The sequence below is a fragment of the Pristiophorus japonicus genome, chromosome 5 (assembly GCF_044704955.1).
Source record: "Pristiophorus japonicus isolate sPriJap1 chromosome 5, sPriJap1.hap1, whole genome shotgun sequence".
NCBI lineage: Eukaryota > Metazoa > Chordata > Chondrichthyes > Pristiophoridae > Pristiophorus > Pristiophorus japonicus.
This window is the reverse complement of record NC_091981.1, coordinates 214,981,797-214,995,825: the sequence shown is the minus strand read 5'-3', so window position 1 is coordinate 214,995,825 and position 14,029 is coordinate 214,981,797. Positions and strand designations below refer to the sequence as shown.

At 44.3% G+C, this 14,029-nt stretch overlaps 1 protein-coding gene across 2 annotated transcripts in view; it reads left to right on the top strand.

Moving 5' to 3' along the window:
• Positions 1-8,804, top strand: part of gpd1c (glycerol-3-phosphate dehydrogenase 1c) — a 52,616-nt gene extending 43,812 nt beyond the window's left edge. For both annotated transcript variants that reach the window (XM_070881299.1, XM_070881298.1), the window contains exons 7-8: positions 255-361; positions 4,522-8,804. In XM_070881299.1, the coding sequence (XP_070737400.1) occupies positions 255-361; positions 4,522-4,618 (204 nt within the window). In that variant the 3' untranslated portion in view covers positions 4,619-8,804. The remainder of the gene's footprint in view (positions 1-254; positions 362-4,521) is intronic.
• The last annotated feature ends 5,225 nt before the right edge of the window (positions 8,805-14,029 follow it).

The window sequence follows — 14,029 nt, the reverse complement described above, 5'->3', positions numbered from 1 at the left end:
CACAAATATTACTAGAATGTTCACTGTAAAAACAGCACCTAAACATCTACCATTTAGTTCTACTGGCACAGTAGAAAAGGTTGTAGAAGAGTACAACAATTTATATTCCATATATATGATATGAAGTATACCTTCATTTTAATAGAAAAAGAGGTGTGTAGATGAATATATATCAACTCTCAATACTGTTCAGTTGTTGCATAAGAGATTACATTATTGCAATGTATAAAACTCTGGGATTATTTGCTCTGCAGACTATTGAACAGCTGGAAAAGGAGATGTTGAATGGTCAGAAGCTCCAAGGTCCTCAGACTTCAGCAGAAGTGCACCTGATTCTCAAACAGAAGGCACTGGTGGATAAGTAAGTAGAATTTACTTGTTTCTTTCTTGTGTATTAGACTTGTGTCTCTGATTTATATGAAGTTGTGGGGCTGGAGGAGATTACAGAGATGGGGAGGGGCGAGGCCATGGAGCGATTTGAAAACAAGGATGAGAATTTTGAAATCGAGGCATTGCTTAACCGGGAGCCAATATTGGTCAGTAAGCACGGGGGTGATGGATGAGTGGGACTTGGTGCGAGTTAAGACATGGGCAGCCGAGTTTTGGATCACCTCTAGTTTACGTAGGGTAGAATGTGGGAGGCCAGCCAGGAGTGCATTGGAATAGTCAAGTCTTGAGGTCCTGACCAGATAATCTGTTTTTATGATGTTGATTGAGGGATAAATATTGGCCAGGACACTGGGGATAACTCCCCTGCTCTTCTTCAAAATAGTGCCATGGATCTTTTATATCCACCTGAGCGAGCAGACGGGGCCTCGGTTTAACGTCGCATCCGAAAGACGGCACCTCTGACAGTGCAGCACTGCCTTAGCACTGTACTGGAGTGTCAGCCTAGATTTATGTACTCCAGTTCCTGGAGTGGGACTTGCACCCACAACCTTTTGACTCATAGGCGAGTGTGCTACCCACTGAGCCACAGCTGACACATAATCTCACACATCCCATTCATTCTAGTAACTAATAACCCTTGTGGCTGCTATAGTTGTCATTGTGTGCAAGATGTGAGATGAGGATGTGAGTTTTGGTGGGTAGAGATTGTTGGTGGGTGAGTGGGGTGTGGTGCTTTGGGCAGTGTGTGAAGCTTGTGGTACAGATGGTGGTATGTAGCATTTGGTGACTCATTCAATCACCCTGACCACCCTACTGAGGTGAATCTGCCATGAGCAAACCTGCTTCATTCCTCTGGCTCCTTCTCCTTATGTTTCTCCTTGCTGAGGCAGCTGCACAGCCAGTAATGCTGAAAATGAGGTTCTGCAGTATCAATGAACCTCCCCTTTAAGTACTGAAAAAAGCCTGTGGCAATGGTGTGCTGAGGTTAGACTGCACCCGATATTCGTCTACCCTTTGAGTGTAACATCACTGAGCTAGACCTTTACAATTTGATTTAGCACCCCAATCATTTATTTGAGCAGTGAGAATGAATTTTGCGTGCAGTCTAAAGCATTAGCGCCCGACGCTAATTCTCAAACTTTTCTAAAGATATCGCCCATTCCTGGGCTATAATGAATTTCTAGCCCTAGTCTTCTGCGCCAGTAAATAATCTCCCAATCACAAGCTCAAATTACATAATTTTTCTCAAAAGACTTCGCTAGTAGTTTTACTGTATAGCAGTCGACTGTCACAGGTCTGTTGCAATCCTCTCCAAAACCAAGCATCTGTATAAATGGCTAGACTTCCTGCATGTTGGCTATGAATGGACAAAAAAATCTAGTCCAAAGTTGTTTTGTCATGCTATTTAATAGTTTGGATTCCACTTGGACTAAAGTTTGAACATTTTGTCTTGGCACATGTAAAATTTGTTCATCTCTACAGGTATATATTTGTTGTGTGTGCTTCCTTCTAACATGCAATAAAGATGCAGCAGTTATAATGGGTGACTTTAATATGCACATAGATTGGACTAGCCAAACTGGAAGCAATACGGTGGAGGAGGATTTCCTGGAGTGCATAAGGGATGGTTTTCTAGACCAATATGTCGAGGAACCAACTAGGGGGGAGGCCATCTTAGACTGGGTGTTGTGTAATGAGAGAGGACTAATTAGCAATCTCATTGTGCGAGGCCCCTTGGGGAAGAGTGACCATAATATGGTGGAATTCTGCATTAGGATGGAGAATGATGCAGTTAATTCAGAGACCATGGTCCAGAACTTAAAGAAGGGTAACTTTGAAGGTATGTGGCGTGAATTGGCTAGGATAGATTGGCTAATGATACTTAAGGGGTTGACTGTGGATGGGCAATGGCAGACATTTAGAGACCGCATGGATGAATTACAACAATTGTACATTCCTGTCTGGCGTAAAAATAAAAAAGGGAAGGTGGCTCAACCGTGGCTATCAAGGGAAATCAGGGATAGTATTAAAGCCAAGGAAGTGGCATACAAATTGGCCAGAAATAGCAGCGAACCTGGGGACTGGGAGAAATTTAGAACTCAGCAGAGGAGGACAAAGGGTTTGATTAGGGCAGGGAAAATGGAGTACGAGAAGAAGCTTGCAGGGAACATTAAGGCGGATTGCAAAAGTTTCTATAGATATGTAAAGAGAAAAAGGTTAGTAAAGACAAACGTAGGTCCCCTGCAGTCAGAGTCAGGGGAAGTCATAACGGGGAACAAAGAAATGGCAGACCGATTGAACAAGTACTTTGGTTCAGTATTCACTAAGGAGGACACAAACAACCTTCCGGATATAAAAGGGGTCAGAGGGTCTAGTAGGGAGGAGGAACTGAGGGAAATCTTTATTAGTCGGGAAATTGTGTTGGGGAAATTGATGGGATTGAAGGCCGATAATTCCCCAGGGCCTGATGGACTGCATCCCAGAGTACTTAAGAAGGTGGCCTTGGAAATAGTGGATGCATTGACAGTCATTTTCCAACATTCCATTGACTCTGGATCAGTTCCTATGGAGTGGAGGGTAGCCAATGTAACCCCACTTTTTAAAAAAGGAGGGAGAGAGAAAACAGGGAATTATAGACCGGTCAGCCTGACCTCAGTAGTGGGTAAAATGATGGAATCAATTATTAAGGATGTCATAGCAGCGCATTTGGAAAATGGTGACATGATAGGTCCAAGTCAGCATGGATTTGTGAAAGGGAAATCATGCTTGACAAATCTTCTGGAATTTTTTGAGGATGTTTCCAGTAAAGTGGACAAAGGAGAACCAGTTGATGTGGTATATTTGGACTTTCAGAAGGCTTTCGACAAGGTCCCACACAAGAGATTAATGTGCAAAGTTAAAGCACATGGGATTGGGGGTAGTGTGCTGACGTGGATTGAGAACTGGTTGTCAGACAGGAAGCAAAGAGTAGGAGTAAATGGGTACTTTTCAGAATGGCAGGCAGTGACTAGTGGGGTACCGCAAGGTTCTGTGCTGGGGCCCCAGCTGTTTATATTGTACATTAATGATTTAGACGAGGGGATTAAATGTAGTATCTCCAAATTTGCGGATGACACTAAGTTGGGTGGCAGTGTGAGCTGCGAGGAGGATGCTATGAGGCTGCAGAGTGACTTGGATAGGTTAGGTGAGTGGGCAAATGCATGGCAGATGAAGTATAATGTGGATAAATGTGAGGTTATCCACTTCGGTAAAAACAGAGAGACAGACTATTATTTGAATGGTGACAGATTAGGAAAAGGGAAGGTGCAACGAGACCTGGGTGTCATGGTACATCAGTCATTGAAGGTTGGCATGCAGGTACAGCAGGTGGTTAAGAAAGCAAATGGCATGTTGGCCTTCATAGCGAGGGGATTTGAGTACAGGGGCAGGGAGGTGTTGCTACAGTTGTACAGGGCCTTGGTGAGGCCACACCTGGAGTATTGTGTACAGTTTTGGTCTCCTAACTTGGGGAGGGACATTCTTGCTATTGAGGGAGTGCAGCGAAGATTCACCAGACTGATTCCCGGGATGGTGGGACTAACCTATCAAGAAAGACTGGATCAACTGGGCTTGTATTCACTGGAGTTCAGAAGAATGAGAGGGGACCTCATAGAAACGTTTAAAATTCTGACGGGTTTAGACAGGTTAGATGCAGGAAGAATGTTCCCAATGTTGGGGAAGTCCAGAACCAGGGGTCACAGTCTAAGGATAAGGGGTAAGCCATTTAGGACCGAGATGAGGAGAAACTTCTTCACCCAGAGAGTGGTGAACCTGTGGAATTCTCTACCACAGAAAGTTGTTGAGGCCAATTCACTAAATATATTCAAAAGGGAGTTAGATGAAGTCCTTACTACTCGGGGATCAAGGGGTATGGCGAGAAAGCAGGAAGGGGGTACTGAAGTTTCATGTTCAGCCATGAACTCATTGAATGGCGGTGCAGGCTAGAAGGGCTGAATGGCCTGCTCCTGCACTATTTTCTATGTTTCTATGTTTCTTCCACTCAGCTAACAGATGGTTTCTCTTTCTCTTTCTCCGCCCCCCCCCCCCCCTTGTCTGGCACAAACCCATACTTTTTTCACTTTCTTGTTATAGGTTCCCTTTGTTCACAGCAGTGTATCGGATTTGCTATGAAGGCAAGCCAGTGGAAGAATTGATAGTTTGCTTGCAGAGTCATCCAGAGCACATGTAAAACTGCATTCTGATGGATTACACAGTGTTCCTCTTGCATGGGGCTAATACTAAATGTTGACGTGTGGATCATTAACTAGAAGAGATCCTGCTTGACAAACTATGAAATAGATTGTGTGGCACCAATCGGTCATAAGTGAGCCTGACCTTCAATGGCAGTTCCATTGAATTGTCAGTTAATGTTTGTAATATTGTGATGGACTGAGATGAATTTACAGTTTAAAAATGCCATAGTGAGTAAGGGCTTAAAGTATTGTTAATCTGAGTGCCTATTCATGATGGAAATACTATAGCAGATGGTTTGCATGTACATTGGCATGAGGTTTGGGCAAAGATTTATGCATAACCTAGTTTAGTTATTAAATATTGTCGACTAGCAAGTTCAAGCGTCAAGAAGCTCATGGAAGGTCTGATATCACAAGCTGTACTGGTTAAGTATAGAATGATGCCCAAACCTTTTAAATTTCTTTCCAAAAATGTCAATTTTATTATTTTTAATACTACGAATTGAGAAAATCTGTAATTTTAAGACACAGTTCTCTATTATTACAGGCATGTTGATGTTTACTGTAATTAATTGCACACCTTGCTTATTCTAAGTTTTAGCCCAGAAGTAAAACCATTTGCCCAGGTGAGATTCAAATAGACTTTCTCAGATGAGAGCAATTTTGTTACTTTACGTTCTTGATGTGTTAGGTGGCCTTAGCATGTCTCTACTTAGCGGTAGGACTCTCGCTTCTGAACCAGAAGGTCATGGATTCAAGCCCCACTCCAGAGACTTGAGCACATAATCTACCTTGACACTTTAGTGCAGTACTGAGACAATATTTTCCTCAGTGAGACTACATTTCAAGAGAGCACTTCATTGGCTGTAAAGCAAGTTGGGACATCCTGAGTTATAAAAGGTGCTATATAAATGCACATTCGTTCGTTCTTTCGTCTCATCTGCTGCTTTGAGGTGGCAAGGACCACATGATCCAGCCAGTCGCTCTTCCAAATCCTCTTCCTCTTTGCTTTCTTCTGACCTAACCTCACCTTCCAGTTTCCCCCTTGTTGTATTTTCATTATCCCTTCTGACTCCGAATGAGTCATCCTCAGCAAAGCCCTCGGCTTCATCCTTGATATGATATTGAGCTCTTTTTTTTTGCCTCTGTGCCTAATTTCTATGCTAGGAGGTTTGCTCCCACACATCAGACCCTCCTGCCTTCACCACCACCAACAACAACTTGCATTCATATAGCATCTTTAATGCAGTAAAATGTCCCAGGCGCTTCACAGGAGAGAGAAACAAAATTTGACACTGAGCCACATAAGGCGATATTAGGACAGATGACCCAAAGCTGGTCAAACCTTTTAAGGATCGTCTTAAAGGGGTAGAGAGGCCAAGCGGTTTAGGGGGGTAAATTCCAGAGCCTCCTTTGTCTCCAGCTAATATCACTTCCGCCATGAAACCATCTTCTCTTCTCCACCTAAGCACTTCATACGAGTCATTCTATTTATTTTCCCGTGAATGTGTTTTTTCCCTTCCCTTTCACTTGTTCGGTTCCTTTTTTAAATGCTGTTGATCTGTAATATCTGCCAGTCCTGTGGAAGGGTCTTTAGACCGGAAACACCAACTGAATGACTTCTGTTTCCCCACACATGCTGCCTGATGTCCTGATGTGATCTCCTGAGTATATCCAACCTTTTTTTGCTGTTTCAATTTTCAGATTTCTAACATCTACACGGTTTTGCTTTCTATATCTAAACTGTCTTGACTTGGGTAAATGGAGTGAGCGCTCCATACTGGACAAGCAGAAAAGCTACTAATGATCTTTTATGAGCTTGAAATCGAGATTCAAACATGGTGATGGATTTTTTTTTTTAGGCCTGAAACTTCAACGGAATGATGGGTTTTTGTAAGTGCCGGACACCTGGCTGACCAACCAAAAAATTACATCTGCCCTCCTTTATTTCCCATTTACGTTCTGCCAAGCCATGATCACCCACCAACCCGATCCTTTGGATTTACCCCCTGCCAACGACGCCTCCGCTCTTCCACCCCTAACCCCATTTCCCCCCCCTGCCCCGGCCTCTCTGATCCCTCCCTCAGAAATCACTTAATGTGTCTTTGCCTCCCCTCCCCCCCACCCCCCTACCGATGTCTCCGACTCTCTGATCGATCCACTGCTCCCAACACATGACCTCTCTTCCCTCCTCTCCGCTCCCCAGCTGCAGCCTGGTGCCGGAGGCCGACCCACTCGACAGCCAGCCAGCCTCGCAATCTGGATGGCAGCGGCCAGGAAATAGAGACAAAAAATGGTAATCGGGCCCTGCTGTTAAATTTGGGGCTTGAGGGAAACCCGTTCTTCCACGTTTCCCAATCGCAAAACAACACACACCCACCTCCCCCCATCCCCGCTCCTTCCCCTCCTCCAAGTTAATATCGGGGCCACTGTGAATTGGTAGCTAAGTAACTGATGGATTACTTTAAATAACCATTATGGAGTCTGGGGGCGATTTTAACCCTAGTCACCCAACGGAAACCGGGCAGATGGCAGTTAAATTGCTCAGGTTTCTTACTCGCCCTGGAGCTGTCAATTTCACAATTTTATTTTGCTGTACTGAACAGGTGGCAAGGAGACCTACCCAAAGTTGCTGGGTTCCTCTTTTACATATGTATGTTTTCGTCCTGATAACATCTTCAGGACCTGGCTGCAATTTTAACTGGTGGCCTGAGCAGGAAGCTACAGTGGCTTTCCCACCAGGTGAAGACCATGGGGGAAGAGGATCCAGGGTCAGAAGCGGTCCAAATAGTTACTTTTTACAAACGTGCCCTGTGAGGCGCGGGAGTGCTCCTCCGGGCACCCCAAGGAAAACTTGGGCCTGCTCTGCTGCAGACTCGCTCCTCTCCCCCTTCCTGATCGTGAGATCTCCGCAAGTCAGGCCCAACAACGGATCCCACTGCATACCTGCACGATTTTCCGCTGTGTCCCGGAGCAGGTGGGAAGTTGGCTGCTGGGGTTTAAATGAGGCCTGACGGTTAAGATCAGTCCTCCTTTGTCCCTCAGTTTGATACACTGATTGGGGCCGTCTGCATTGGGACTTCAAATTACAATAGCAGGCGTCTTGTTTGCATAAGGACATGAAATCACAATACACCAACATCTGAGTGAAGCAGGTTTTTTTTAAATTTCAAAATATACTTTATTCATATAAAAATGTGTACAGTACATTCAAAAGCAGTTCAGTACATTTAGCTGCGGTTAGCAATCCCATACACTACATTTGGGTGCTGCCGGCAGTTCCGTTCGATACAGTTCCTTGTTTTTCAGTTCAAGTACAATACTGGATACATTGTAGTACATTCAACAAATTACATTACATGTGTCACTATACAGTACACGGAATGGGTGACGGTACATTTACATTTTTTCCTTTCCAACCTGCATTACGAAACAGACCTTGCATTGTACATGGCACTACATAGGTGTTTACAGATCATGGTGCTCTATGTACACAAAAAAGAAGTTACAAGTACGGCCCAAGGGGAGTTTTGTACCGTGGCAGAATGGCTTTAAACTGTGGCCCTTCCCCACTGCCTTTGCGGCGACGGCACCAATTTTAAGTGTGCCCCTCAGCACGTAATCCTGGATTGCGCCAGTCTGCAACACGCAGACGTGGACATCTCCTTGGTCTGGAAGACCAGCAAGTCTCGACCAGACCAAAGAGCGTCTTTGACCGAGTTGATGGCCCTCCAGCAGCAGGTGATGTCTGTCTCGGTGTGTGTCCCTGGAAACAGCCCGTAGAGCACAGAGTCCTGTGTTACAGAGCTACTCGGGATGAACCTCGACAGCAACCACTGCATCTCTTTCCAAACCTGCCTTGCGAAGGCGCAATCCTGAAGGAGATGGGTGACAGTCTCATCCGCCCCGCAGCCGACTTGTGGGCACCGTGCCGTGCTGCTGAGGGCCGGCTGTGCATGAACGCTCTGACGGGTAGGACCCTCCTCACCGCCAACCAAGCTACATCTTGGTGCTTGTGTAAAAGCTCTGGCGATGAGACGTTCTGCCAAACGAGTTCGACAGTCCGCTCAGGGAACCACCCGACAGGCTCCACCCTCTCCTTTCGTAGGGCATCCAGGACGTTACGTGCTGACCACTATTTTATGGCCTTGTGGTCAAAGGAGTTTTTTGTGAAAAACTTTTCCACGAAGGACGGTGGACAGGCATGGTCCAGCTGGTGGGGGCGTTTCGCGGCAGCGTGGCCAGGCCCATCCTTCGCAACACCGGGGACAGGTAGAACCTCAGCACGTAGTGACACTTGGTGTTTGCATACCGGGGGTCTGTGCACAGCTTGATGCAGCCGCACACAAAGGTGGCCATCAGGATGAGGGCCACGTTCGGAACATCCGTTCCTCCACTGTCCAGAGATTTGTACATTGTGTCTCTGCGGACACGTTCCATTTTGGACCTCCAGACAAAGTGGAAGACGGCCCGGGTAACTGCCGCGGCACAGGAGCGAGAGATGGGCCAGACCTGTGCCACGTGTACCAACCCCGAGAGCACCTCACTCCTGATGACCAGGTTCTTTCCTGCCATGAAGAGGCAGCGCAGCTTCCACCATCCCAGTTTTTGCTTCACTTTGGCGATACGCTCTTCCCAGTTTTTGGCGCACGCCCCGTCCGTTCCGAACCATATTCCCAACACCTTCAGGTAATCTGGTTTAACGGTGAAGGGAATAAAGGATCGGTCAGTCCAGTTGCCAAAGAGCATGGCCTCGCTTTTGCTGCGATTGATCTTTGCTCCCGAGGCGACGTCGTCCATGTACAGGGAGGTCTTGACCTGAGCGCCTCCGCTGCCTGGGATCGTCACCCCTCTAATGCCCGCATCCCTCCTGATGGACTCGGCAAAGGGCTCGATACAACACACAAACAAGACAGAGGAGAGGGGACAGCCTTGCCTGACTCCAGAACTGATTGGAAAGCTTTCAGTTTCCCACCCGTTGATTTGAACTGCACTACTGATGTCTGTGTAGAGCAGTTGGACCCAATTGTGGATACCCTCCCCAAACCCCATTTTGGAGAGCACGTCCATCAGGTACGTGTGCGATATCCTGTCGAAGGCTTTCTCCTGGTCTAAGCTGATTAAGCAGGTGTCCACCCTCCTGTCCCGCACGTAGGCGATCGTATCCCTGAGTAGCACGAGGCTATCGGAGATCTTCCTGCCTGGGTGAAGCAGGTCTGCAGCAGTCTGCTGGTGCTGTGGAATTTGCAGGATTTACAGTGGTTCGGGTTCCATAGCACACGACAGGCCAAGAGCTCATCAATTATGATGGAAAATAAAAATGCTGAAAATGTACAGCCAACCTGTCAGCATTTGAAGGTGGCAAAAAATTGAAGTAGCATTTTGCTGAACTGGCTATAGGCAGGTTTTAGAGGAAGAAAGAGAATAACAAGGGTACTGATATGCTAATTACTGTTACAACGAGAGAGCTTAGAAGCTTGTAAACAAATTTTGAACTGCTGAAGAACGGTGAAAAGTGATTGATATACTTAGTTGTTTGAAAATTATGATTTGTGATTTTTGGCTGCATGATCTTCCCTGGTGGTCTGTACAGGCAGGTGAGAAAATCTGGTTACAGTTGCCTCCCGAGGTGCTGGAGGAAACCTCACTGGATTACTTCTTTATAATTGACTGAGCCTTTCATCTTGATTTGAAAATCCTTGGTACTGGGGCTGATGTATTATTGCGATCTAATTAAATTATCTGAGCGGGAAGAGGCCTTGTTTTCTTGAAATATATACTGCATTGTTAGTGGCTTGCTGCACCAGGGTGTGGAAAGATGCAGATTATAGCAGCTTGCTATACTCTCAGATGGGGTCATGTGGGGAGGCAGGGCAGAGGCGAGAGAGGAAGCGAGACAGTTAGAAAGCGACACTCGCAGTTTAACCAGGCTGAAGAAGCCTCCAAATCTCTCTCAGAAAAAGAATTGTATGATTTATGAGAGAGAAAAATCATTGTATAAATGGTAGAGAAGAAAATATTGTGCTTTTTATTTTTTTTTTAAAGTATTTTTAACTACCTCTCCTGCAGAGACTTTCCCTCTGCTTTTTCTAAAGTATGGCTTTGATGAACCCCAGAGACCCTTTGATACCTTGCCCAGATGGCCATTCTACAAATTGAGTGTCAGCAGATACTTGACTGTGGAGGCATCATAGCTGAACCTTATCTTCTCTGTACATGATGTGTATGCACATGCTGTTCCAGTAGAGATCACTGGTAGTGCCTTTTTTCTGCCCCACTGACCCAAGGGTTCTGAGACTAATTGTACTGCCGACATTGCCAGCCTGGCGCAGGTCACAATTCAACATAAGCTAGGACGCAAACCTGGGACCTTGCTTGTTCTGTATGATCAGCTGCTTACTAGATAAACTTTGCATATGATACAAAGCTAATGAAGGTGGTAGACTCCAAAGCTGAACAGGATGCATTTCAGGAGCATTTGAATATACTTGCTTTAAGAGGACTGAGTGACTCAGCAGGTTACAATATAGTTTTTTGTTTGTAGAACCACAGATCAAATCTTGTCCAGACTGATGGGATTATCGTCATTGAAAAGCCTCCAGTTTAACTGACATTAGTTTGTCCAGCCCAGTTCCTAATGGGCATGAATTATAAATATGGACATATTGCTAAAACTTAGCCTAAAACAAAAGTTATTATAAAAGGGAGGAAATACAATTCTGCCTTACAATTCTGTTCCTTATAAAGACAAAATCATATTATGTAGAAATGCTACCTAGGGCTGCTGAATAGCTTAGTGGGTAAATGGTGTGCTGCTAAAGATCCCAAGGACGCTCATTGTTAAGTTAATTATGACAACCAGAACTCCCCCTCCTGCTTGAGGTGGCAGTGGAGAGACAACAATTTGCCTAGGAAAGGAAATGAAATTAGCCAGGCCTCCTGCTTCCAAACTCTATCCATTAACCCCTGTTAGAAAGGCCATTTGTGGGGACATTGAATAAGTACAGGCTTAGGCTTGGCCTGTTTTGCCTTACTTATGCAAAGTGAACACTTGGGTGAGTTAATGGAGTACTGCCCTTGAGCAGGAATTTGAGGGAGGGGAAATGACTTGATAATTTTAATGTAAAAAGCTATTCTATTCACGAGCCTTTTGCACAGCGCAAAAGCAAAATAGTGCTGTTGCTGGAAATCTGAAATAGAAAAACTCAGCAGGTCAGGGAGCATCTGTGCAGAGAGAAACCATTAACGTTTCGGGTCAACGACCTTTCATCAAAATTGAAATTTCCTTTTGCATATAGCTTGTGTTATACTTTTTATTATGTATTAAACACCTTTGGGATATGTTAATTGACACAAGATTACTTCTATAGTGTATTTAAGAATTGTGATAATCAGACTGCAGATACACGTATGTAAAAACACTGCTCTGAAGAAGTGGTAAATGTCTATAGATAAAGTGAGACCGAATTGGAGAAAATGAATCTCGAAACACTGCCAAATAAGCAAGGTGTGCAATGAATTCTTGATGATGCTATAAATATTTAGAAGTGAAATTGTGAAAAAATTAAATTATGAAAATGTTTTGCAAATGTAATTTCTTAACTTTTTAACACTGCCAAGGAATTATAACGTAATTGTGTAACTTTTCACCAAATATGACAGTGTACAATTTTAATAACACCTGAAAATAAAAATTAAAAATTTGCTGACTTTTTAAAAAATGTGTTATATAATAAATGGACAACAGGAAGAATTTTCCAATACCTCTCAAAAAAAAATACATCAGATATTGTTACGACATGGAAAGGCGCATTTGATCATCATTGCATATTCCCTGTTTAAAAAGATGGGATTTTCAATATATTTGCATTGTTTCCACAAACTTTCAAAAGAATTAAAATAATGAAGGAATGAAAAAATATAAAGCAGGGTCGTCTGTGCTTTTAAGAGAAAATGGATTCAAAGCTTTTAACAAAGTCTGAAAAACCTCCATCGCTGGCTAATTTGGTAATGCCAGCCTGTTAATTGCTATTGAGTGTCTCCTACTGGAAGCTGTAGTTATGTTAGCAGTGGACAAGAGTAATTGGCAGTGATACCACCTGCAGTCCAATAGTTTATCAATACTTGAGGCTGGATTTTACACTCTCATACTGTCTGAATTTCAGATGGGAAATGATGTTGGAATCCATTATGCTGAATCTCTGCCCATTTTTTATTGTGCCAGACTTTCTGGAGTTGCATTCCACTGAAGCTGCCCAAATTTAAGAATATTTAAACGAGGTGGTAATGACGAGATAAGAACATAAGAAATAAGAGCAGGAGTAGGCCATTTGGTCCATCGAGCCTGCACTGCCATTCAATAAGATGATGGCTGATCTGATCATGGGCTCAGCTCCACATCCCCACCCACTCCCCATAACCCTTTATTCCCTTATCGCTCAAAAATCTGTCTCTCTCCGCCTTAAATATATTCAATGACTCGGCCTCCAGAGCTCTCTGGGGCAGAGAATTCCACAGATTTACAACCCTCTGAGAAGAACTTCCTCCTCATCTCAGTTTTAAATGGGCGGTCCCTTATTTTGAGTCCATGTCCCCTAGTTTGAGCTTCCCCTATGAGCGGAAATATCCTTTCTGTGTCCACCTTGTCGAGCCTCCTCATTATCTTATACGTTTCGATAAGATCACCTCTCATTCTTCTGAACTCCAATGAGTATAGGCTGAAACCACTCAACTTGTCCTCATAAGTCAACCCCCTCATCTCCGGAATCAACCTAGTCACTGTTTGCCAGCCGGAAAATGACCCATTTATCCTGACTCTCTGTTTTCTGTTAGTTAGCCAATCCTCTATCCATGTTAATATATTATCCCCAACCCGTGAACTCTTGTACAGTAACCTTTTATGTGTCACCTTATTGAATGCCTTCTGGAAATCCAAATACACCACATCCACTGGTTCCCCCTTATCCACCCTCATTACATCCACAAAGAACTCCAGCAAATTTGTCAAACATGACTTTCCTTTCATAAAACCATGCTGACTATGATTGAATTATGCTTTTCCAAACGTTTCCTTAATAATGGACTCCAGCATTTTCCCAATGACAGATGTTAGGCTCACTGGTCTATAGTTTCCTGCTTTTTCTCTGCCTCCTTTTTTAAATAGGGGTGTTACATTTGTGGTTTTCCAAACCACTGGGACCGTCCCAGAATCCAGGGAATTTTGGTAGATTGCAACCAATGCATCCACTATCTCTGCAGCCACCTCTTAAGACCTTAGGATGTAAGTCATCAGGTCCAGGGGACTCGTCTGCCTTTAGTCCTATTCTTTTACCAAGTACTACTTCATTAGTGATCGTATTAAGTTCCTCCCTCCCTATAGCCCCTTAATTATCCACTATTGGGATGTT